The sequence below is a fragment of the Oscarella lobularis genome, chromosome 1 (genome assembly GCF_947507565.1).
Source record: "Oscarella lobularis chromosome 1, ooOscLobu1.1, whole genome shotgun sequence".
In the NCBI taxonomy this organism is placed as follows: Eukaryota; Metazoa; Porifera; class Homoscleromorpha; order Homosclerophorida; family Oscarellidae; genus Oscarella; species Oscarella lobularis.
This window is the reverse complement of record NC_089175.1, coordinates 4794548-4815849: the sequence shown is the minus strand read 5'-3', so window position 1 is coordinate 4815849 and position 21302 is coordinate 4794548. Positions and strand designations below refer to the sequence as shown.

At 46.9% G+C, this 21302-nt stretch overlaps 5 protein-coding genes and 2 long non-coding RNA genes across 8 annotated transcripts; 5 read left to right on the top strand and 2 right to left on the bottom strand.

Annotated features, from left to right (window-relative positions):
* Positions 1-78: 78 nt before the first annotated feature.
* On the top strand, positions 79-1701 carry LOC136199565 (kelch-like protein 20). Its single transcript, XM_065989796.1, has one exon. The coding sequence runs from the start codon at positions 79-81 to the stop codon at positions 1699-1701; it is 1623 nt and encodes a 540-aa protein (XP_065845868.1).
* Positions 1702-1835: 134 nt separating this feature from the next.
* LOC136199586 (retinal dehydrogenase 2-like) lies at positions 1836-4225 on the top strand. The gene is made up of 13 exons (XM_065989816.1): positions 1836-1917; positions 1964-2068; positions 2124-2264; positions 2331-2407; positions 2572-2621; positions 2675-2736; positions 2788-2916; positions 2967-3183; positions 3247-3596; positions 3653-3810; positions 3868-3942; positions 4002-4041; positions 4099-4225. Exons 1-13 carry the CDS (start codon positions 1885-1887, stop codon positions 4129-4131), a joined length of 1470 nt encoding a protein of 489 aa, XP_065845888.1. The 5' UTR covers positions 1836-1884; the 3' UTR covers positions 4132-4225.
* A 590-nt stretch (positions 4226-4815) lies between these two features.
* On the top strand, positions 4816-5940 carry LOC136199658 (retinaldehyde-binding protein 1-like). The gene is made up of 3 exons (XM_065989905.1): positions 4816-5197; positions 5252-5497; positions 5608-5940. The coding sequence occupies exons 1-3, from the start codon at positions 4816-4818 to the stop codon at positions 5838-5840; spliced, it is 861 nt and encodes a 286-aa protein (XP_065845977.1). The 3' UTR covers positions 5841-5940.
* Positions 5941-6112: 172 nt separating this feature from the next.
* Positions 6113-7174, top strand: LOC136183456 (uncharacterized). The gene is made up of 3 exons (XR_010669174.1): positions 6113-6194; positions 6261-6325; positions 6384-7174. It is a non-coding gene; the product is annotated as an uncharacterized lncRNA (long non-coding RNA).
* A 610-nt stretch (positions 7175-7784) lies between these two features.
* On the bottom strand, positions 7785-8057 carry LOC136183450 (uncharacterized). Its single transcript, XR_010669173.1, has 3 exons — positions 8037-8057; positions 7933-7980; positions 7785-7882 (listed from the first exon to the last, which is right to left on the bottom strand). It is a non-coding gene; the product is annotated as an uncharacterized lncRNA (long non-coding RNA).
* Positions 8058-11081: 3024 nt separating this feature from the next.
* On the bottom strand, positions 11082-16516 carry LOC136199712 (uncharacterized). Its single transcript, XM_065989995.1, has 14 exons — positions 16174-16516; positions 15730-15981; positions 13423-15679; positions 13310-13364; positions 13217-13262; positions 12931-13161; positions 12590-12883; positions 12107-12530; positions 11978-12052; positions 11793-11926; positions 11602-11736; positions 11383-11552; positions 11266-11331; positions 11082-11212 (listed from the first exon to the last, which is right to left on the bottom strand). Exons 2-14 carry the CDS (start codon positions 15944-15946, stop codon positions 11099-11101), a joined length of 4218 nt encoding a protein of 1405 aa, XP_065846067.1. The 5' UTR covers positions 15947-15981; positions 16174-16516; the 3' UTR covers positions 11082-11098.
* A 175-nt stretch (positions 16517-16691) lies between these two features.
* On the top strand, positions 16692-20465 carry LOC136199770 (uncharacterized). 2 transcript variants are annotated; one of them, XM_065990061.1, is made up of 13 exons: positions 16692-16850; positions 16905-17213; positions 17271-17528; positions 17592-17847; positions 17906-18003; positions 18060-18480; positions 18533-18688; positions 18738-19291; positions 19348-19506; positions 19555-19776; positions 19836-19893; positions 19955-20022; positions 20073-20465. In XM_065990061.1, the coding sequence occupies exons 2-13, from the start codon at positions 17049-17051 to the stop codon at positions 20178-20180; spliced, it is 2523 nt and encodes an 840-aa protein (XP_065846133.1). In that variant the 5' UTR covers positions 16692-16850; positions 16905-17048; the 3' UTR covers positions 20181-20465. The 2 variants fall into 2 exon arrangements, with proteins under 2 accessions (XP_065846133.1, XP_065846134.1); XM_065990062.1 differs by having other exon boundaries at positions 16706-16824; positions 16934-17213.
* The last annotated feature ends 837 nt before the right edge of the window (positions 20466-21302 follow it).

The window sequence follows — 21302 nt, the reverse complement described above, 5'->3', positions numbered from 1 at the left end:
TTGGGCCCCTCAGCATGTCATCCACGTGTTGTCGCGCGTGCCTCCGGGACGCAGCGAAGAGTTCAAGTTGACGGCATCATGTACAGCAGCTTTGCGCGTGAGGCTCAGCGAGAGAAGCAGGCGATCGCTAACGGGGAGAGGATGACACAATGGTACGAAAAGTCGATTCTGAAGCAGATAAACGCTCTGCGCAGCTCAAACGACTTGTTCGACATCGTTCTTACGACGAACACGGACGTTAGCGTTCGCATTTCGGCTCATCGACTTGTCCTTGCAGCGGCAAGTCCTTATTTTCGCGCAATGTTCACCATCGGCATGCAGGAAAGCAGTGACTCGACTGTTCAAGTTTCGGACGTCGATGCGGGGGCCCTTCGAAGCCTCGTCGACTACGCTTACACAGGACGAGTGCACGTCGACAAATCAAACGTCGAATCGCTATTTTCAGCTGCTCATCTACTTCAGTTTACTGAAGTAGTCGAGTTTTGCGAAGACGTTTTGATCGAATTAATGAAGCCGTCCAACTGCTTGAATTTGGCTCGAATTGCCCATCAATACCACTGCCTCAAATTAGGCAAAGTCGCTGATCGTTGCGTTGCGTTTAACATTGTCGAATTGTCTTTGAACGACGCAGAATTTCAAAGTCTGGAAGCTGATCATTTGGCTCGCATTTTGGCCATGGACGAACTTGTCATCGATTCAGAAATGCAAGTAGCGGAGCTGATAGCCAAGTGGATCAAGTACGACGAAATCAATCGTTTGGGTCAAGTAGACTTACTGAGAAGGTCGATTCGACTGAGTTTGATGCCAACAGATGGTCTTGAGAACTGGGTTTCAAATACTGGCATTCCATTGTTTGATGGGAGCTGTTGTAAAGCCGCCAACAGGTTGGATGAATCGACTTCGCATCGTGCAGGCAGACCCGCCAGCATTCTTGCTGTTGGCGGTGGAGTAGATATTGGCAATGAAAGCAATCACTACGAGAGCCGTTCTGTAGAACGGTACGATCCCGTACGGGACGCTTGGGACATCTTTCCATCATTGAATGACAGTCGCTTCAATGCAGGAGTCGTAAACGCGTTTGGGAGTCTTTACGCTCTCGGCGGACGGGATTGCCCATGCTTTCAGTGTGATTTTAAAAGTGATCACAAGAGCGTAGAACGCTACGAATTTGTACAAGAGCGCTGGGTTAAGGACGTGGCGCCTATGACGAACGGTCGAACGGGTCAAAGGTACGTTGAATATGAAGGGAAAATTTACGCGTTTGGATCCAAGGACGATTTGACGGCAGCAGAGTGCTACGATCCCAACGTGAATGCGTGGACAGCAATTAGTCCACTGAACAGAGATGCTGATGTAATTGATGTAAAAGGAATTTTTCACGCTGATGGACTGATTTACGTTCTTGGTGATTCGACCATTCTCAAGTATGATCCAGTGTCGGGCTGTTGGATGCAACCGCAAGCTGTCGGTTCTTTTTACAAAACAATAATCTTAGACAGTGTCATTTATAAATTCCAAAGCGCGTGGAGTGACGAAGAAAGCGATCGTAAATGTTCAATTTCAACTTTCGATTTGACATCCAACAGTTGGTCTACTTTTGCCGTGGTCAAAGGACGGGACTGCTTTTCCTCACAGTCAATAATGGCCTTTGAAAAAAAATTTATTTCGCCGACTATAAAACATTTTTATGGTTTGACGTGAAGGCAAAAAAGGTATTTCATTGTTCGTCTCCTAATTATGATCGCTTAGACAGTGCATTTGCTTTGTATTCGAGCCTGGTGTAACTCTGATATCGGTCTTGAGAAAAGTTTGCACATTTTGTTTTTGGTTACTTTGAACTGATGATTCTCTGATTGAGCAAAACTATTTATCCGGGTGCTTGCAATGGCCGAAAAGCCAGACGTCCGTTTCACGCAGGTAGGAGGTCATTTTCGTCTTCCGACCGCGGATGACACAGTTCTAGCTGTTCATCGATAATCAATGGCAAGACTCGGCGAGCGGGAAGACGTTTCCCACGTTCAATCCGGCGACGGGAGAACAAATCGCTCGAATTGCAGAAGGAGACAAGGTAAAGCGTGCAAATCGTTTGCGAAATAGATGCATAGAACAATCCAAAACTCTAGGCGGACGTAGACGCGGCAGTGAACGCCGCTACGAAAGCTTTCTCCTTGAATAGCCCGTGGAGAAAAATGGATGCTTCGGAGCGGGGACGCCTCCTGAACAAACTAGCCGATCTCATTGAACGAGATAGAGAGTATTTGACCGTAAGAGAAGCTCTGCGTTCAATAGGAAGTCGCTTTTTTTGTATTCTCTAATTAAAATTCCATCAGAGACTCGAGGTGCTGGACAGCGGGAAAATTTATCGAGAAGCGAGCGAAGATCTCACGGACACGATCAGTTGCTATCAGTACGATGTCGTCTTTGTAGTTTATCTCTTTGCCTATATAATAATATTGATCGATCGATCAATAAACCTTAATTAATGTCTGTCAAATTTTATCGGTCGATAAGCAAAGGAGCTTTTGTTTAATACATGTATGCCTTCACGTTTCTTGACGGTTTTGTTTCTAGATACTATGCTGGTTTTGCTGACAAATTGCACGGAAAGACGATCCCAGTCGGTAATGAACCATTCAGCATAGCACTCCTTTTCATTTGATTATGTACATGATAGACGGTGACTACTTTACGTACACTCGTCACGAGCCGGTCGGAATAGTGGGCCAAATAATTGCCGTACGTACAGCTTTTATTTTTGATTATATGATGATTGAGATGGGACTTTAGTGGAACTATCCTCTCGCAATCCAATCCGTCAAACTAGCACCCGCTCTCTGCTGTGGAAATTGCGTCATACTGAAGCCAGCAGAGCAGACGCCACTCACAGCTCTTTACGTCGCATCATTGATAGCAGAGGTAGGATGATATAGAATCAATACAAACAGCTGAACGGCGAAACCTCTCAGGCCGGTTTTCCGCCTGGCGTTGTGAGCGTTATTCCCGGTTACGGGCCGACGGCCGGCGCCGCTATATCCGAGCACATGGAGATCGACAAGGTGGCATTCACCGGATCGACGGAAGTCGGAAAGCTGATACAGCAAGCGGCCGGACGATCGAACTTGAAGAACGTCTCGCTCGAATTGGGAGGCAAAAGTCCGAACATCGTCTTTTCAGACGTCAATCGTAATCACATAAATAAATAAATAAATATAAATATTCCTAATTAGAAAATATCTTTTTTCTTAGTGGATTACGCTGTTGGAGTGTGCGTCGACGCCGTGTTCGTCAATCAGGGCCAGTGCTGCTCGGCGGGAAGCCGCACGTACGTGCAGGACACGATCTACGACGACTTTGTTCGAAAGAGCGTCCAACTCGCCTTGCGTCGAAAACTCGGCAATCCCATGTCGCCGGACACCGACCAGGGACCGCAGATCGATCGCGAACAGTTCGATAAAATACTCGGTCTCATCGAGTCCGGCAAGGACGAGGGAGCGAGTCTCGAGTGCGGCGGAAAGCGATTCGGCGAGACGGGGTTCTTTATCGAACCGACCGTTTTTTCTCAAGTCAAAGATCACATGCGCATAGCGAGAGAGGAGGCTCGTCTATTTTAGTTTTGAAATGTTCGCTGCTGACGGGATGGGTTTTCTTTTAGATTTTTGGTCCCGTTATGCAGATTATCAAATTTCACGACGTTCAAGAGGTAATCGATCGAGCCAATGACACGACGTATGGGCTAGCCGCCGGAGTCCTTACAAATGATATTGGCACCGCTTTGACTGTGGCTAATAGCTTTCGAGCCGGATCCGTTTGGTGAGACACTGCGACACAGGTGGCGTCTCTTTCTCTATATATGCGTTTTTGATGTAGGGTTAATTGTTACAATGCTGGTGGATCCAGTGCGCCATTTGGTGGCTACAAAATGTCGGGGATTGGTCGTGAATAGTGAGTGGTTTATTATAATGATTAAGTCACCTTTTACATTTTTCTTTTCTTTTTTATAGTGGCGAAGACGGCCTACGACAGTATTATGAAGTCAAAACGGTTAGTTAGACAATCAAGCGAAGCTGAGTTAGAGTGAAAGAGGTGTGCATGGTTTAGGTCACCATCAAAGTGGATGAAAAGAATTCCTAGAAAGAACGAGTACATTGGTGTTGTTTTACTGTGTGTTTCGTCTCTCAGAGGGTTGTCAATGAAACCGTCAGTTATCAATTGCAGCAGTGAGCATTACTAAAAGCGCTACGTAATTTGGGTCACGTAAATTTGGGTGACGTTGCGCAGGCCACGTTCACGCGGCGCGCCCGTTGGCGCCCACGCTGCCCACGTTGCACAAGTTAACGCACGCTCAGCTGCATCAAGAAGAACGCCAATGAGCTGCCCGTTCCAGCAGGGGGGACTTTCACTGCGCATGTGCGTTAATATTTAGGCGGGATCCAATGATTACGCTGCTTTCGCGACTATGTCGACATGTTGAGAGAAACTCCCTGTGATAAGCTACAACCTTATCTGATAAGGTCGCAATCGCCTCTCAACGCTGCCCAGATAAAATATCTTTTGAATGGAAGAGGGGCTATTTTTTTCTAAGGGGGTGCTATTTTTACAAAACGCGTCGAAAGAGTTCGCGATAATCTGAAAAGAGGCGAACGGGACAGCAAATTCGCTGCCGCCTACTCTTGACACAAACAATGTGTCTTAGTAGCGTTTCGCGGCGTGAGAAAGCCGCGAAACGCAATTTCAGAAGGCGCGTAGAATGAAACACCTGCGTTTTCTTCCATTGTTACGTAATGAAATGTCCGCGAAAACCCTAGCAACGTGCACATGCGCAGCGAAAGTCCCTCCTGCTGCCCGTTCCCCAGTCTCGAAAATCTCGATCAGTTATCTGATGCCACTAAAGAAAAGGCGGCGCGAGAGCTCAACGAATCGGACGACACAAGACAAGCAAAGATCGACGAGCTCCGAACGAAAATAGAAGAGTTCAAGGACGAAGAAGGCCTTCTCGTCGACTCGCGACGCGACGACGCCTTCCTGTTACGCTTCCTTCGCACAAAGAAGTTCGACATCGATCGCGCCTTTCAGCAGTATACAAACTACTTCCAATTTCGCAAAAATCATCCAGAAATCTTCGCCGAATTCAACCTAGAGAAAGTCGTGCCCTATTTGCAAACGGGAACGTTTTCGATTGGAAATCGATCAAGAGACGGTTAGTTACTAAACACGGTATGAAATTGGATGTTTCTGAATAGAACTTTTCTAGGTGCTCAGGTCATTATTCTTGATAGTTCCAAGAGAGATTTCAGCCGCTTTTCGACGGACGACTCCGTCAGGGCTTTGGCCTTTTGTCTCGACTTTCTCATTGAAAGTCAAGAGACTCAAGTCCACGGCTTCATGCTCGTGCAAGATCACGCTCAGTTGAGATTTCGAGACGTTCTCTCCATGGGACGATCGGACGCCAAGAAGTTGGCTGGATTCGTTCAGGACTGTTTTCCAGCGAGATTCAAAGGTAAGCACTAGTGTATTATACAGTACATGCCCCCCTTTGCATTGAAACGGACCTAGATACGAGATTACATCCTAATCGTAGAATAAATAATGATTCGTTTTTATGTGCAGGGGTTCACATGTTGCACCAGCCGTGGTATGTCACCATCTTCGCTGCCATCATGAAACAGTTTCTCAAGAAGAAGGTGAAAGAACGACTTCACTTTCACGGCTACGATTACGAGCAATTTCACAAGTACGTTGCTCCGGAAAATCTGCCTGAAAGCTTGGGCGGAGTGCTGCCCGAGCCTGATCCCGAAGCGTGGGTCAGATATGTCACGGAAAAGTCAGAGAAAACAGAATGAAACGATTTCTACATATGTGCGATTTGATATGTCCCACCACAACAAATATCACCGAATCACCTCTTTTTTGAGTTTAGTTAAATAAAAATTGGCAATAAGAATAACGTCGCAGATTCGGCTTCAGAATCGACGTCGACGAGAGCGGAGGCTTTTTGCGCGCTCGGTGCTCTAGCGCGCGCGCCCACGCGAGCACTGCTTCGATCATTTTTGCTTCGATCCCGATCGCAGAGGAAAGCGGACAGTCTGGTTCGCTTTCTCAAAGGCGACACACGCAAACGCTTCGCGAGACAGTCGAGAAAAGGCTACGAGGGCCTCCGATCGAAGCAACGAACGAGAGAGCGGAGCCAACCGGTGGTAAGTGGGGGGCTAGATTTAGTAGTACGTTACCCGCGAGCTAATTGTGCGCTTTCTTTCTTGCAGTGAGTTCCATGCATGGTGAGCTGAAGAAAACAGCGCCACGCGGCATAGCGCGGCATAGCGCGTTGGTAAGTCGTGTCGCACCGCGTTTAGATCCAATCGACTAATCGTGTTTTTTTTCGTTAGATCGCTGCGCTGTGCGGATGTCGACGCTGCGTGCTCGAATTCGCTTCCTAGTGCAAGTGCAAGTCTGAATTGCCTACAGTACAATGGACAAAATGGTATCGCACAACTGAGCAAAACCATAGAGGTGTACATGTTTTTATGTATGTACATAAAGTGACTTCAAACGGTAAATTTTGGCGAATACTTTTTGTAGACTTTGATATCAAGACCACGCCGACCGGAAATGAGAACAGTGAAGGTGATGGTCGTTCCAATGGCACTACATGGACCCCAACTCATTTTCTTTTCTTGTTTGAAGAAGAAGCAGACGAAGAGGTAGACCGCTGTCCCAACGTCCTCGGCAAGACGGGTCGGCCCAGCTGCGGGGTCGCGGGGTTTGCAACTTAATTATAAGTTGCAGCTCTATAAACTGCCTGTACGCCTCCTTTTGGTATGAGGCCATAACGTCTAAAAGGCCGACGTCTCCTGGGCAGGCCTACATCAATCGCTGAAGCGGTTGTGCGGCCCCGAGAAGAAAAACTGCCCATTTTCGTGGCGTGCATCTTCACCAGAGGCTACTATTCTTGTTGGTAGTCTCTATAGGAGAACGACGCCTAGAACGACAAAATGTGCCTGCATGCGTCTCACTTTGTGTGTGAGATCGCAGCAGGCACACATAGCTGTGGGGACTGCAGTCTCAGTCTCACTGTGGGGACTACAGTCTTAGTCCTGCTGTGGGGACTGCAGTCTCAGTCCCACACTGCTTCACCTGCTGACAACGGCAGGTGAAGCGGCAGCGCGGAAAGACGAATGGGAAGACTGTATTTTCTTTTATATTCTCAATAAAATTTTGAACATGGTGTCTCCTACTTTTCTCGTGCAGATGCTCACGCGCGCCATGGCCCAGCTTTAAAACTCGCGCGCTTGTAATGCAGACTCTCTTCCGCGCGCGCACGAGTTCTCTTTTGTCTCCATACCCTGGAGATCAAAAGCTGCACACTACTATATTTCTACTTTCATGCAATACATGCAAACGCTGTTCTCTTCTTTTCTCTCTTCTCTCTTCTCTCTTCTCTTCTTCCTCGTCAGTACCTTCACTTCTGTTCTGCCTAAAAAAGAAGACAGGACTGGATTCATGTTCTAATACACAGTATATTTGGTGACGTTATCAAAGTCCAGAACATGACAAACGTTTAAAAGACAAGGAGCTGAGAAAGGCCCAACTCGGCAAAGTAATGACATCGATGCACTAGAGGGGACACAGTATCATACAGCTTTTCAACGTAAGAGTCTATCTACCCAGATAAACACTGCTATTTTTCTACCAGCTTTTTACTACTGTACGACTCAAAAATCAATTCACGCGAGGATGAACAAATCACGGGCTCACAAAATAATTTACTTTTTCCTCCCAACACGCCCGTCCCTTTACTTTTCAGTGCTGCTCCCGTCGTCGGCGTTGCGAAATGCGAGTGAATCGCATGGCGAGTGAATCGCATGGCGAGTGAATCGCACGGCGTCTAGCGACGACGTCGATGAAGGTGACGACGGAAGGGAATCCCACGCCCACCTTCTAACCGGACGCCGCCAGTTGACCGTTTCGGCAATTTCTTCGCGTCTAAAACAAGACAAAAGGATGTGTTTACTTAGATTCGGTCAGACTGGAAAATCGACCTTCTTCGAGATATCCGGCTTGCTTTTGTCGGCGCGTGGCGTCACGTACGACGCTTCCGCACTTTTTAGGCCGTCGATCCTATTTAATTATTATTAACTCAGGCGGCCAACCAACTACAAAAGTAAGCTAAAATTGAAGGCGTGACGTCAATTTGGCACCGCAGAGTCAAACATACAACCGATCCCCACCGTTTCATAAGGAAATATCAAAAATCGGAGAGGTGACCCAACGAAAACAGTGGTGCTACAGTTCATGGATGCTAAAAATCGTGACCTCACGGATTTCCAACGAAACGCGCTAGATCGACTCTAATACGCTAGGATAACAACCCAGCGCGGTCAAACGGTTCGTGCGAGTCAAAATTCGCGAAGAAAATGCGCTAATTGATTCGGGGGGCCCCAAAGCGTACCTGTTCTAATATTCGCACGGTTTCTTTGAACTTGAGCCTGATTAATCGATCGAGAAGGACTTCGTGGGTGTAATCGCTGCAAAAAAACAAGCGAAAGTGATCGGCGACGTCCGGGTGGACGGATCGCCTTTTTCATCGCGAAAAACGGGCACCCGATCGCCCATACGCTCACCTACGCATTGTTGTTGGCTCCTGAGCCGTCGTCGTTGCCGAAATCGGCCGTTTTCTTCGTCTACGCCATGCGCCACGTTCTGCTTCGATCACGTGTTTGTTCACGATGTCCGGGCCGTTCGACAAGTCCGCGAAAAAGCCGATCGACGTTAGCGTACAGCGAAACGTGAGACGAAACTGCGAAGAAGAAGAAGAAGAAGAAAGGCGATCGTACGAACTTGAGGCGAGAAATCTTGCATCATTCAGTGCCAAGAATAGATTTGCTGACCATGATCATGACGCAATCAACAGTCAAAACGGCATTGAAAAATCGCACCTATTCGAAGGAACCAACCAGAGTGCTAGATGAGCCCAACGTGACCCCAACGGACCAATGAGCGCGATGGGCGGAGCTATACGCGGTTCATAAGCAAGTGCACACCGATTCTCCTTCAGTTGCGGCCTAGGGTGGGTGCGGCGTGGAGCAATCTGCGTCTCATCCTTGACGGACTGGCTCGGGAGATCGGCAAAAGGCAGTCTGGATTGTTGGATCAGCGTGGCCCACGGATTAATCCCGTGCCGGAGCCTCTAAGCAGGGCGATGGGGGGCTTCGGCCTCGGTTCACGCACTGAGCAGAAAGATCGCTTATACGTCTTATTGTTGCCAAACGAGCACGACCTGCGTTAAGCAGAGTGGGTACGGCTCGGAGGGGGTGTCGCAAGTGGTCTGGTTGCCGGCACTTATCTCACCAACTGGCACGATTAGATTGCGGATGATCTGGCTCAGGAGACTTCGATTTCGGGCATTGCACGTCTTTCCTGTCGACTCCTACAAACGGTAGTCAGCCGCTCTCCACCTCCGAAGCCCTGGTTCTTAGCTTCGGCTTACCAATGTGGTCAGGTATCGTCGCGCCGGGGGACTCGGCATTAGGGGCCGACTACTCGTCCAGGCGGATACTGAGTGAGGGGGCCTATGAGGTCAAAACTCGCCCGACACTTTTTGGAACCGGTGGTCATCGCTTTGCGGTGGCTGCCTTGAGCTACGAAGCGTCCGAACCTCCCCGTGGTGTAGCTCGGGTAACGCTAATACGGACGCAAATCAAAAGGTACGTACAACGATAATTTGACAGTGACTAATAGGTACTTTATTTTTAGGTCGCGCTGCATGAAAAACGATCGACGAAGACGAAGACAGCCAAAGAGAAGCGATTGAGGAAGGCATACAGAAGGGCCGGAAGAAAGAACGGCGACGAAAGGAAGAAGGAAAAAATACGCTGAACACTTACTTGTAGAATAGATTTCTGCATGAGTATGTACTGTGTGTGTACGAAATAAAATGTTTGCAACTTGATCTCGTACGCTCAGCCTGCGATTAGCCTAATGGATGCTTTTCGGACCGGATTGATAGACGTGGAAGGGGAGGCATGCTTGAAAAGTCCGTTTCACGTGATCGCCAATATATTAGTAGGTCTTGGGCGCCTCTACTGTTACCTATCTTGAATATTGACTCGATCTCACGGGCCCCTTTTGCCCTAACAGCTAACTTTTCAGTCAACTGTGCCGTAGAGAGTATAAAACTCCTTCAACTGTGCCGTAGGGAGTAAAAAGATCCGTCAACTGTGACGTAGAAAGTATAAAATTTCGTCAACTGTGCCGTAGAAAGTTTATATACTCCGTCAACCGTGCCGTGAGGGGTACATATGGCCGTTCCGGCCAACTCTACTTTTTATGCACGAGTGGCGTTCCATGCGCCTGAACCGCAAGCGCTCGCGTGCAACGAGTTGCAGACACTGGTAGGTCAGTATACATACATAAGAGGCCTTCAAACTGTTACCTATCACAAATAAGGCCCCCCTTTTCCCTAACAGTTGAATATTTGAGTAGGTCTTGAGTGCCTCTACTTGCCCTGACACTTTTGTATTATAAAAACTTTTAACAGGACTTCCTATCTGCTCTCTCACCAACTGGACTGTGCTGTGGTAGTTTCTTTTCTTTACGACTTTCTGGGGATGTTTCTTGCTTTGTGGGGCTCACTGATACGGACTGGTCCAAAAGAACAGAGTAAAGTCAATAGAATAGGTTTCTGCATGAGTATGTACTGTGTGCAACTTGATCTTGTACGTGCCAGTGAGCCCAGCCTGCGATTAGCCTAATGGATGTTTTACGGACCGGATTGATCGACGTGGAAGGCGGATGCAAGCGTGAAAAGTCTGATGTACATGTACGACTGCGAAGGAGCTGGATATGACGTAGTGGTATATTCAACCAGAGATCTCTCTCTCTCTCATGTAATGCTTGCTGGAAAGCCGTCTTGCATAAATGAAGTCATCTTCTTGGTGTCCGATTGCCCCATTGAGAAAATGTAACAAAATCTCAACTGAGCTTGACCCTGCACAAATAAGAAGCCGCGAATCTGAAAAAAATTGGTATACAAACAAATGTATGTATGTGGAGTAATAGCAGAACATGTCGTAACAGTATGTAATGTGCGTTCGTTGGATAGCTAACTCTCTTGAGCAAAGTAGCTTACGAGGATGTCTTTTGAAAAAGACGACGTTGTGTCAACTCCGTCCAACAAATAGCGAACTTCAACAATAAGGGTTATGCGGGAGGTTCGCTGTAGATAATTTGAATTAATTTTGTACTTAAAAACAAGAACAACACTCTTACCTTTAGATGCTGCAACCCGTACAAATGGTAACAGAATTCCGACTTCTCTTTGAAAATTAAGCCATCCTTAGATAAATCGTCACTCAAGCGTAGCTACTGTACAACTGCTTTTAATACCTGCAAATTTTTTGGCTTAGCCACGATTTTAAGAAATTCAAATTTGCCATGACCAATATCGCGGTGCCACAACTTGACGTCGAGTATATTCATACAAAATCGAAACGTTTCGAGCCCCATCCGCACGTGAGGATTACTAGGCTCCAAATCTTCATCGATGACGTTTTTCTCTAGAGTACTACTAAAGGACATGACTTAAAAACGATTTAAATAGCTTACCGTGCCATTTTATAATAAGATCGTTGTTCTTTATCGAAGCGTCCGAGCTCTCGACGAAGCGGTCTGAAAAGGAAATATTAGACCCATAAGCTCCCAATGACATTCGAAGTTCAGGTTTCTGCTGCTTCAGATTTTCTACAAAGCAAGACAAAATAAAACTACTGCGCGAGGACCACAATCACTTTGCATACCCTCAGTTAAAGCGATCAAGCGACTAATAGGTGCCGGGGACTCACTACACAGCTTCTCTAACCCTTCCAGAAATGCAGTACAGAAATAGCTATTTGACATTGTGCTCGTCTCGTACGAATAACTCCAAGCAGAGCTACAAGTATCATACCATGAGGCAACTCAAAAATAGATAGAGATTTCTTACCAAGCATTGAGAACAATGCTAATACAACTGTTTGAACTATCTTGAGGAGTACCAAAAACTGCCGGCACAGGAAGTCTACGAAAGCACATATCAATAGTTATCAGATCTAAAGACAAAAGACAAACGCACGGGTTTCGACAGCAATCGAGAATTGTAAAACTGCATCGGACTGAAGCACTTTCTAGAACTCGAAGAACAGATTGGACGCCGATTTCCGTCCTAGTAGTCTTTGAATTCGTAGAGTCAACGGGAATCATGTACTGATCGCCGCTAGCTTCGAATCCGTGTCCCCCAAAAAAGACGACGGCAAACGTGCCCGCCTGCGCTAGCAGATAGAACTTCTCGAAAGCGTCGACCATGTAGAAGAAGCCAAGGTCGACGAGGACAATGACGCGAAAGTCAAACTCTTTTTTGAGATACTTCGCGACGCGTCTAACGTCGCATTCGGGCGTGGTGAGATCGTCAAGATTTTCGTACGTTTGATTTCCTATTAGAAGAGCAACTTTGTCAGTGAAGGTCGACGAAGCGGCTGCGGGAGACACGACTGGATTTCCTATACAGAAACACGATAAACTCTCATTGGGAAAAACCAACGTTTATCTTTCCTCTGACCTCGAACTTCTACGCGGACGGGTTCTGATCGCTCTTCGGAAAATTCGTCATTTAGACGAACGGCACAGAAATATTCGCCCGCGCGGTAGTCGCGTAGCGTCGAAATTTTGTAACTCTTTTCGTTAGCATTAGGAATTTTGAGCTTTTCGAAGTACCACTGATACTGAAGAGACGACAAAGCCTGTGAACCGGAGGCATCGCATTGAAGAGTAACGCTCTCGCCGTACGAGAAAGAATGGGTTGTCAGCCTCGGCTGTCTCTGGCAAACACCAACATGTAGTTTGACATCTAGCTCTACAAGAAAGCTTAGATATAAAGGCCTCGAAACCTAAATTTCTTACTCTTTTTCGGATGATAGGAGCAATAAGGAATACTAAATCTGTAGTTCAAAGACTTGTCAACGTGGCAGTAGGTATAGATCAGCGACCAGCCATTGGGGAAAGAATTGACTGGAATGCTGTGAGAGCTGCCCTCTGGACTCACAATGCCACGAATACGCCATTCTACAGAAGAAAGCTGTTTAGATGCCGCGAGGGTGGTGCCAGCTCGTTCAATAAATAGAAGTTCGTTGCCTGTGAAAAAGACAATTCTGTCATACGAGACAAGAATCAATCCCATGCTGCATACCACGCGTTGAACTTCCTTTGCAGACGGGAAGCTTCAAAGGCGTTGACTAAAGAAAAACGTGAAAGAAGAGAAGAATAGACAAGAAGAAGAAACCTGTCTGCTTTGAGGAATCCAGGTCTGATAGATAGCCTTCTCTTCGTCTGAATCACTACAATGTTCCAAAGCACCTGTAATAACAGCAGCTTGGAGTCATGTGAATCACGCACCATTTATCGGAAAGAAACTTGAACTCAAAGGCGACTTTTGACGGTCTTTTTTGATACTCAACAGCGAAGTTGAGACCCTTCATGCCAACTTCTCGAATGCTGTAGAGACTGCTAAGGACAAAGCCATACACCTTTTGACAGACGACCTTCGGCTCGACTTTCTCAGGAGAAGTTCGCTGTTTAGCGGCGTTGACGACGGTTACAAATATTTTCGCTCTCGCATGTGCGACGCTCTGCTTCTCTTTTTGCTGACCATCTATCATTTCCAAGTTGCTCCAATTCGCAATTATAATATCGTAATTCGAATCGTAATGGAGACGAGCGAAATTGCGAAATATTTCCGGACAAACGCAGTATCGCGACGCAAGTCTCGTCACGAGTCTCGTGTAGAGGCTTTCGGGCACCAATTTACAATCACAGGAGAAGTATAGCGGCTTCTCAGCTTGAGAAGATGTAGTAGAAGTCGGAGAAAACAGTTCGGGGTGGGAGAAGAAGCACTGAACCAGAGGATCAAGAGTGACCATCGAAGGAGCCAGGAAGTATTCTGATTCATACGAAGAAGAGGCGTCGAGACGTCTGTCTAGATCGTCTGACTGCAAAAGATACGGAGACAGAAAATCGTATCTTTGCAATATATCGAGTATGACGCTGGACTCTTCGCCGTCCGGTAATTTCACCCTGATTTCTTGATACGAAAAAACCCCGGCTTGTCTCAGCCGCTGCTGCATCATTTCGCTAACAGGAACACGGTCTTCTAGAACGGAATGAGCGGAAACGACAGACCGAAAAACGCGAACAAGCCAGTCGGGATCGGTGACGACGTACTGGCGATACTCCCTCTCCTCCTCGTAGAAGAAAACAATCGTGCCGGTGTCGTGGAAGTACTGCAGAGCAGCAGTAGCCTGGTTACCGTCCAAATCCACTTTAGAGCACAAGCTACGAGCCTCGACGCAGTATTTCCCCTTCCGTCTTAACGACAGAATCTCCAGCTCCAGTTCAATCCAGGTCAACGGTAACAGAAACGTGGTGCTCTCCTGCAGAAGAGCTTTCTCGACGATAGCCCTCCTCAGTTCCAAAAGCTCGCGTCTCGCCGTGCGAAGAGAGCCCGTGTTGTCGACGAAGAAGAGCTCGTCCGAGACGTAGCGACTGTAGATCGGGCACTCGTCGGCTAGATATTGACGTATGCTCTTCTCTCGCTCCGTCAAGAACGACGCGAGGCTCGACCACCTCTGCTTGGCCTCGAGAACCTTGTCCAGTCGCGTGCCAACGACAAGAACGGCGGGATTGGGAAACTTGACGTCCGTGGAATCATCGATTTGCGGCGTCGGTCTCGTGGCGCCGATCGATGTCACCCACGTTCGTATGTACTCCTCGTTCGTGCGACTCGACGACTCTTCGACTTTCGTCATTTGGCCCTCCGTACACATCATCGCTTCCCTGTTCAATTCGAGCGTCTCGTGGAGATCGTGTACGAGGATATAGACGCCGTTCGGGGCCATGAATGCAGCGTGGCTATTCAGATAGACCGGCTGGCCGGCGAAGTCGGATATGATAAAAACCAGATGCTCCGACTCGCAGTCGCTCGAGTAAGGATTGGAGGAAGAGCGACGAAGCCGACGAAGTTCGTCGGCGACGTAGTCCTTCAACTCCGGCGGATCCAATTCTTGCTCCGAAGTAAGAAAGCCATCTCGTAGAGACGAATAGTCCTCTTCTTCCTCCTTCACCGTCACATCAGCTTCTCTCTTTTCAGAGAACTTAAGCTGGCCAACAGACTTCGTATCGTTTGGAGAAAAGGACATGGAAACCGATGCTTCCGTTTCTTGCTTCTGAACTCTTTTCGCCCTCTCTTTCTCGTGCAACCGATGCGCTATGATCCGAGCCTTCTCTCGATGCAAAAACGCTTCGACGTGAATCTTGACTTCTTCGAAGTCGCATTTCGCGAGATCACCGTCGTCAGCGACGTGGCACTTGACGAGCGTGAACTGAACGCCTTCGGTGCTGTCCAACGTCGCGTTCGAAACCAACCGATCGAACCTGTTGAGCAGGGCGTTGACAAGCGACGTTTTTCCGGCGCCGTCGCGTCCGACGACCATGAGACGAACGCGTTTAGACTTCATGGCAGCGCCGTTGCTAAGAGCGTCGTAGTAGGCTTTTCGAGCGGCCAAGCCTCGAGCCGCTATTTCTGGAGGGGCATGAATAATGAGATTGTTTTTCTCGTAGTAGTCCTGGAGATCTTCTGGCTTGACTGAGGAATCGGCTACATAAAGCCACATAAATCTTTGCTCGAGTGCAAAGACTTTTTCTTACCTAATTCTTGGACTACGACGACGTTCACGGGTTCACTTTTTGTTTCACCGAAGTCTGAACTGATCCTGCACACGTATTCGCCTCCTGCGCCGATTTTCACGACGTTCTTGTCTTCGTCCTTCAGAACAGCGTCTCCGGACAACCACTGATATCGAAGTGGTCCGTCACCGTCGGCTTGAATGGAAATGTCGACGGTGCCACCTCGCTTGCAGTACATCACTCGACTGGAGTTCTCAACTGTGACGACTGGAGCTAAAAAGATTCTTTTACGAGATATGATGAGACGGAAGATGCATTCGGTTCGTAAAACGATCTCTCAAGAAGATTAATTAATCTATTATTTAGGAAGAGACACTTGATCCCAATGGGACCCTCTACCCCAGATACAATCTATTCTGCGCTTCGAAGACAACGTTCTGTGCGTTCAATGCCTTTGTGGCTTACCTCGAGGCTTCGGTGGTAAGGGCACGGATTGTAGAGACAGTCTCTACAATCCGTGGTAAGGGGAGCAATTTCGCTAGATGTTTCTGAGTACGACTATTTTCTAAGACGCTTCTGAACTCTTTTACAACGTTTTGATGTCCGCTTTGATGCTTCTGTACGAGGCGGTCGATGAGCTTGCTCGTCTTCGCTGTAAAATTGGATCGACGAATTTCAAGGACGTCTGCGTCGTCGAGCACTCCACGCTGTTGCAGATCTGTTGCTATTTTGTCAGAAATAAAGTTGCGAGCGTCGCCTTTGTTCTGGTTGAGCCGCTCGAGAAACTGTTGTAGTGGATCGACGTCCGCCATCTCGACAAAGGTCCCGAATATGATCAAAGCGCGGTTTACGTATCTGATCGGTCTCTGCCACCAATAATACATTTTCTTTTACTGCCTCTAAAGTTTATAAATTCTGCTACATCTATGGTGCTACCACACTCACTAGTGCAATGGGCGTGACGTTGACTCCCCCAATATTCTTCGAACCTGCGCACACATTCTCGAACAAAGGTTGAGTAAGATTTGATGATACACCAATCAACGCGTTGCTCTCAAATCTGAAAGCAACTGCAGCGTAGTTTTCTTCTGAGGTTTCAACTCAAGCGAACTTCGAGTCGGTGTCTCGAACAGTTTTGAAAAGTGAGACTAGACAAATTTCAAGCCTGTTTTTCAGCCTACACTCTTTTCGTACAGCCTAACTCTCTTAACAAACCAGAGTTTAGGGGTAGGAAGCGAAACGTCGCAAATTTCAGCGCACGCGGTGACGCCCTGGGCCGGTTTGGACTGCGTCACGTGAATCAAAGTCCCAAAAACGTTATCAGCCCTTTTCGCAACGCAATGAGTCTTCTTGCTGTTCTTATTTTGACCTTTGGGGGAGAACTCGCTGTTTCAGTTAGCCAAAGCGACTTTTATCCAACAGGTGTAATAGCAAACCTATCCGATGAAAATTTCGAAATGGAAAGCAACATGTCAATATATACCGCGTCTTCGTCCCAAGTCTTTGTAAGTTTATAGTAGATAAAAAGAGCAGATGCAGTTTCAATTTCATTTTCGGCGCAGGTCAGTCCAAAGGGCTATATAACTTTGGAAAACAGGTCAAACGCAAGTTTATCACCCAAAACGTTTCCTTGGAAGGGACCTCCTGTTGTGTCGGTGTGCTGGACAGAGGCAACGCCCGAAGATCAAACATTGCTGTATCACAGAGCATACGACAACGAGACTTTGCAGAAGTTTTTCAATGACACAGCTCTAGCTTTTCCAAGTTTGACAACGCTCACAAATCCTTACGTCGACGTATTTACGTGGAATTCGACCAAGGTACTTTCATCCCCGCACAGCATGTCGCCATCATTTATTACCATTTCTAATGTTATATTGTAGTCTTTTGCGTTTCAAAGCGTAATCGGGAAAGGAGGGGATCACACTCTCGTTGTACTTCTGTACGATTCTGAATATGAAACGAGCGGATCCGGACATTCTGAGGAATCTGAAAGCAAAGCATTTTTTGCTGGCTTTAGCGATGGAAGCCAAAATCCCAACAACTCCTGGATTTTGCCTCGCGATTTTCGTATGCAAACAAACGTTCCTTCCGGCTCAGGATTTACAGTTGGAAAGTACATTCTTGATCTCACTCAAAGTAGGCCTTGTTCGGGTTACAGCAATAATTGAGTGCAATGAACTAATAAAATATACAGGTGCTTGTTCGGCAGAGCAATGGAGTAACAATACCTATTGCAGCGCAAACGGCGTCTGCTACCCCGACAATTCCGAGCAAAACTGCAGCAGCACAGACGTTAGAAAAACATAATGCTTAAATTTTAGCTTTTAATTAATTACGCGTCATTTTAGACGATATGTGACGTTTCTATTACACGATTTGGATTGCAGCCATGCGGAGAATCGACTTTGCGTGTAACCATCATTAGTGTAACTGCCGCTGCGGTGGTGCTAGTAATTCTCGTGGCTGTTCTGACGATCATAATGGAAAGAAGAAGAAGAAGAAGAAGAGGAAAAGCGCAGATATTACAAGAAGATCAGGCACCTTGTGCTAACAACAATGGCGAGAACCTCCCCGCCAGTGACGCCGTCATTGAAAATCCAATAAAGCCGCCGAAGTTAGGCAACCTTGGGCCACTTCCAAATGCGCGCTCGACAGCAGACGGCTCTTTGAGGTCTCCTCGCAATGTCTCAATGTCGTCACCGACAGCCGAAAAAAAAGCACAGTCTTTGCCTCGATGTCTGCGTGAAACAAAGGAGTCTGACGAGAACAGTAGCCAAAAATTATTCTGTCTAAAGCACCGTTCTAATCGTTTTATTTTCAGTTCTAAAGACGCGTGCTAGCACAGCTCCGACTGCGTCCGCTGAAAGCGGCTATCTATCAGCTCTTTCTTTGGAGAAGAATGATAGCACCCCAAGCATTGTTCGCCCAACTCCACCACGCACCCAAAATACTACTCCGAGTCCCATTTGCGAGAAAGGTTTCTAGTAACAGCATGCATTCATAATAACAAGCCTATTTATATTTAGCCGAACCGCCTCAATCAGAAACTTTCGCGGCAACTCTGAACAGCACCCTTTTCAACTGCTGCTGGACTGTTGGTGGAAAAAAGGCTAGCATTGAAGTCCTTCAGCTTACTTTCGACTTTCCCTCCAATTGCCTGGAGGAAGAGACAATTCTAAATATTTCCTTGCATCGAGAAGAAATGCCACCCGAAATCAAATCATGCAATCCGGTCGACACTAGCTTTATCTTCGTCTACACGGTGATGCCGCATGAGCTCAAATTTCTGAAAAAAACAGTCATCAGAGTGCACAGCGAAAGCGACGAGCTTGGTTTTAGCCTTTGGCGACGCGAGCCGACAGAAAATCGATGGTCTCCCTTGGGAAATCTTGACAGCAAAATTGGAATTCAGTTGGACGGATTTTGTGATTTGTGCGCAACAACGCACAAAGAAAGCCAAGAATGGGCGCTGAAGAAGGGATTAAAATACCGCCAATTAGTCGCAACGGCAACATTGGAGCGTCGATCTATAGCAGTTGGCGTAAGAGTGTTAGATGACCTCTGTTTGCATACGCTAGACGTGAGTACAATACTGACAATGAATAAAAAGCCTTACGTCGTTATCTTTTCTTTCAGCATTGTATTGAAACGGAGAGGAGAAAAGGACACCTCTGTTTTGTTGATTCAAGTCAACTGCTGACGTCTGACGAAGGAAAGTTTAATATCCGCATCAGTCCAGCTAAATCCGACGATGAAAAAGACAATCCCTGGAAAATCAAGGGACCCAAGGAAGAAGTACGCCCTTAGTCTGGTACATATCTTTAATAACTTACGACGTTTCAGACTACACCATACTCTAGCAATAGCCACGCTTCTGTTAGTGGTCCCCTTGCAACTTTTCACGTGGCTCCCAAAACTGGCGTGACACTTGAAGAGGCCATAGTTGAAAGTTGGCCATGCAAAATTGACGTTGAATTTGAATTTGAAAGAAAAGAATCGAGCACACGCAGTCCTCCCAAAGTGGCCTGTCGGTTTTCATCAACTTTCGGCCAAACCTTCAGCAGTGTGAGTATTTGGTGATCATGCGTGTTTCCAGAATAATGATTGTAACACAACACGTTTAGAAGAACGACATTGTTGTTCCTACTCGCCTTTCCCCTCCAACACCCTTTCCTAACGAAGGCAGGAGATAGATAAACACATATCCGAGTACATAACTAAACGTTGGTTTGCATTCTATTAGAAATGGTCTCAAATATGGTCAGAGGAAAGGATTATATGACCGTAGTGCAAGGTGCCAACTCTGTTAAGGTACGTTCTGCTATATTAGTGTAGGCACGGAATTGAATGCGCGTTTATAGGTCATCCACAACGCAGGCGCATCCCCCACAGAACCTCAGGTAAAGGGTGAAGGCAGGAAAGAGACACAAAATGACAAAAGCGGCGCTGAAAAGCCCTCAGAAGAATGACTGCATTAGAGAACAAAAATGTAGTTGCTTACCGGTATATAACTCTCAAATCCACCAATTCCTTACCATTTATGTGCGTAGCATTTAGTAGTTGAAATCGACAACTTCCTTTGCTTAGTAGACACAGAACCTTCAGAATGAGGCTTGAATGATGAAAATGTCGACCTGGGCACACGCCCAAAACTAAACGTTCGCCTTGTAAAAGCACACAGGTACAATAAAATCCGCCTGCAGTTGAGAAAGCAATAAAGAATGGGTGTTTCATCGCCAAAGAAGATTTGTACTTGCACGAATTCGGTTTAGTGTCAGGAATCTTTGTTAGATACGCCATGTCCACGCTCTTTGCCCAGCCCCATCGCATTCAGCGTTTTTTGACTTATTTCTTAGTGAAACGCACGGTAATGAGAGAAAATCTACTAATAAAAATAATGACATGCTACGCTTACAGATGTAGACCGCTATTAGGTTTAAACAGATGTGAGGACCCCTTTTGCCACGTGGCTGCTACAAGTTCAAAAACGCGTTGTTTGACCGCAAGAAGGTCAAAAACGCGTTCTTTTGGCTTGGAAAATTTGAAAAAAATGAAAAAAGCGACACCCACTGGCAACATTAAACCACACGGAAGACGGTGCTATGGAGGTTTATCCGACATCAGAATGCCTGCTCTCGTCATCACTGGGAAGGCACCATGCCCCTGTCAAGTAAGTATAATTAATAATAAGCTTAACTAATCTACTCAGGGAGGCAACGAACTCAACATCGGCAGGCATTTGAACGAATACATAGAGGGGACTAACGAGACGGGGAAAGGAAGATGTCAAGTGAGGAAATTGACCAGCCACCGGGCCATAATGGTCAAACGCTGGGGGTTTTTATTTATACTCTACCTCACAACCACGCAGTACATTCTAATAAACACACAGACAGGGGCATTAGGGGTTTAGAGGAGAGTTACCTGCTCCCTTCTATCCCAGCTCTGAGAACTCTCTGATTGTAGATGTACAAGCTGGGTTTATACCCTCAGGGGCGGGGCCTCATTTCAATCGCAGCTTTACAATACGAAAACACGCGTCGATCCGAATTGGGAACTAACGCCAGTCGAATGAGAATTCGATTCTGCTA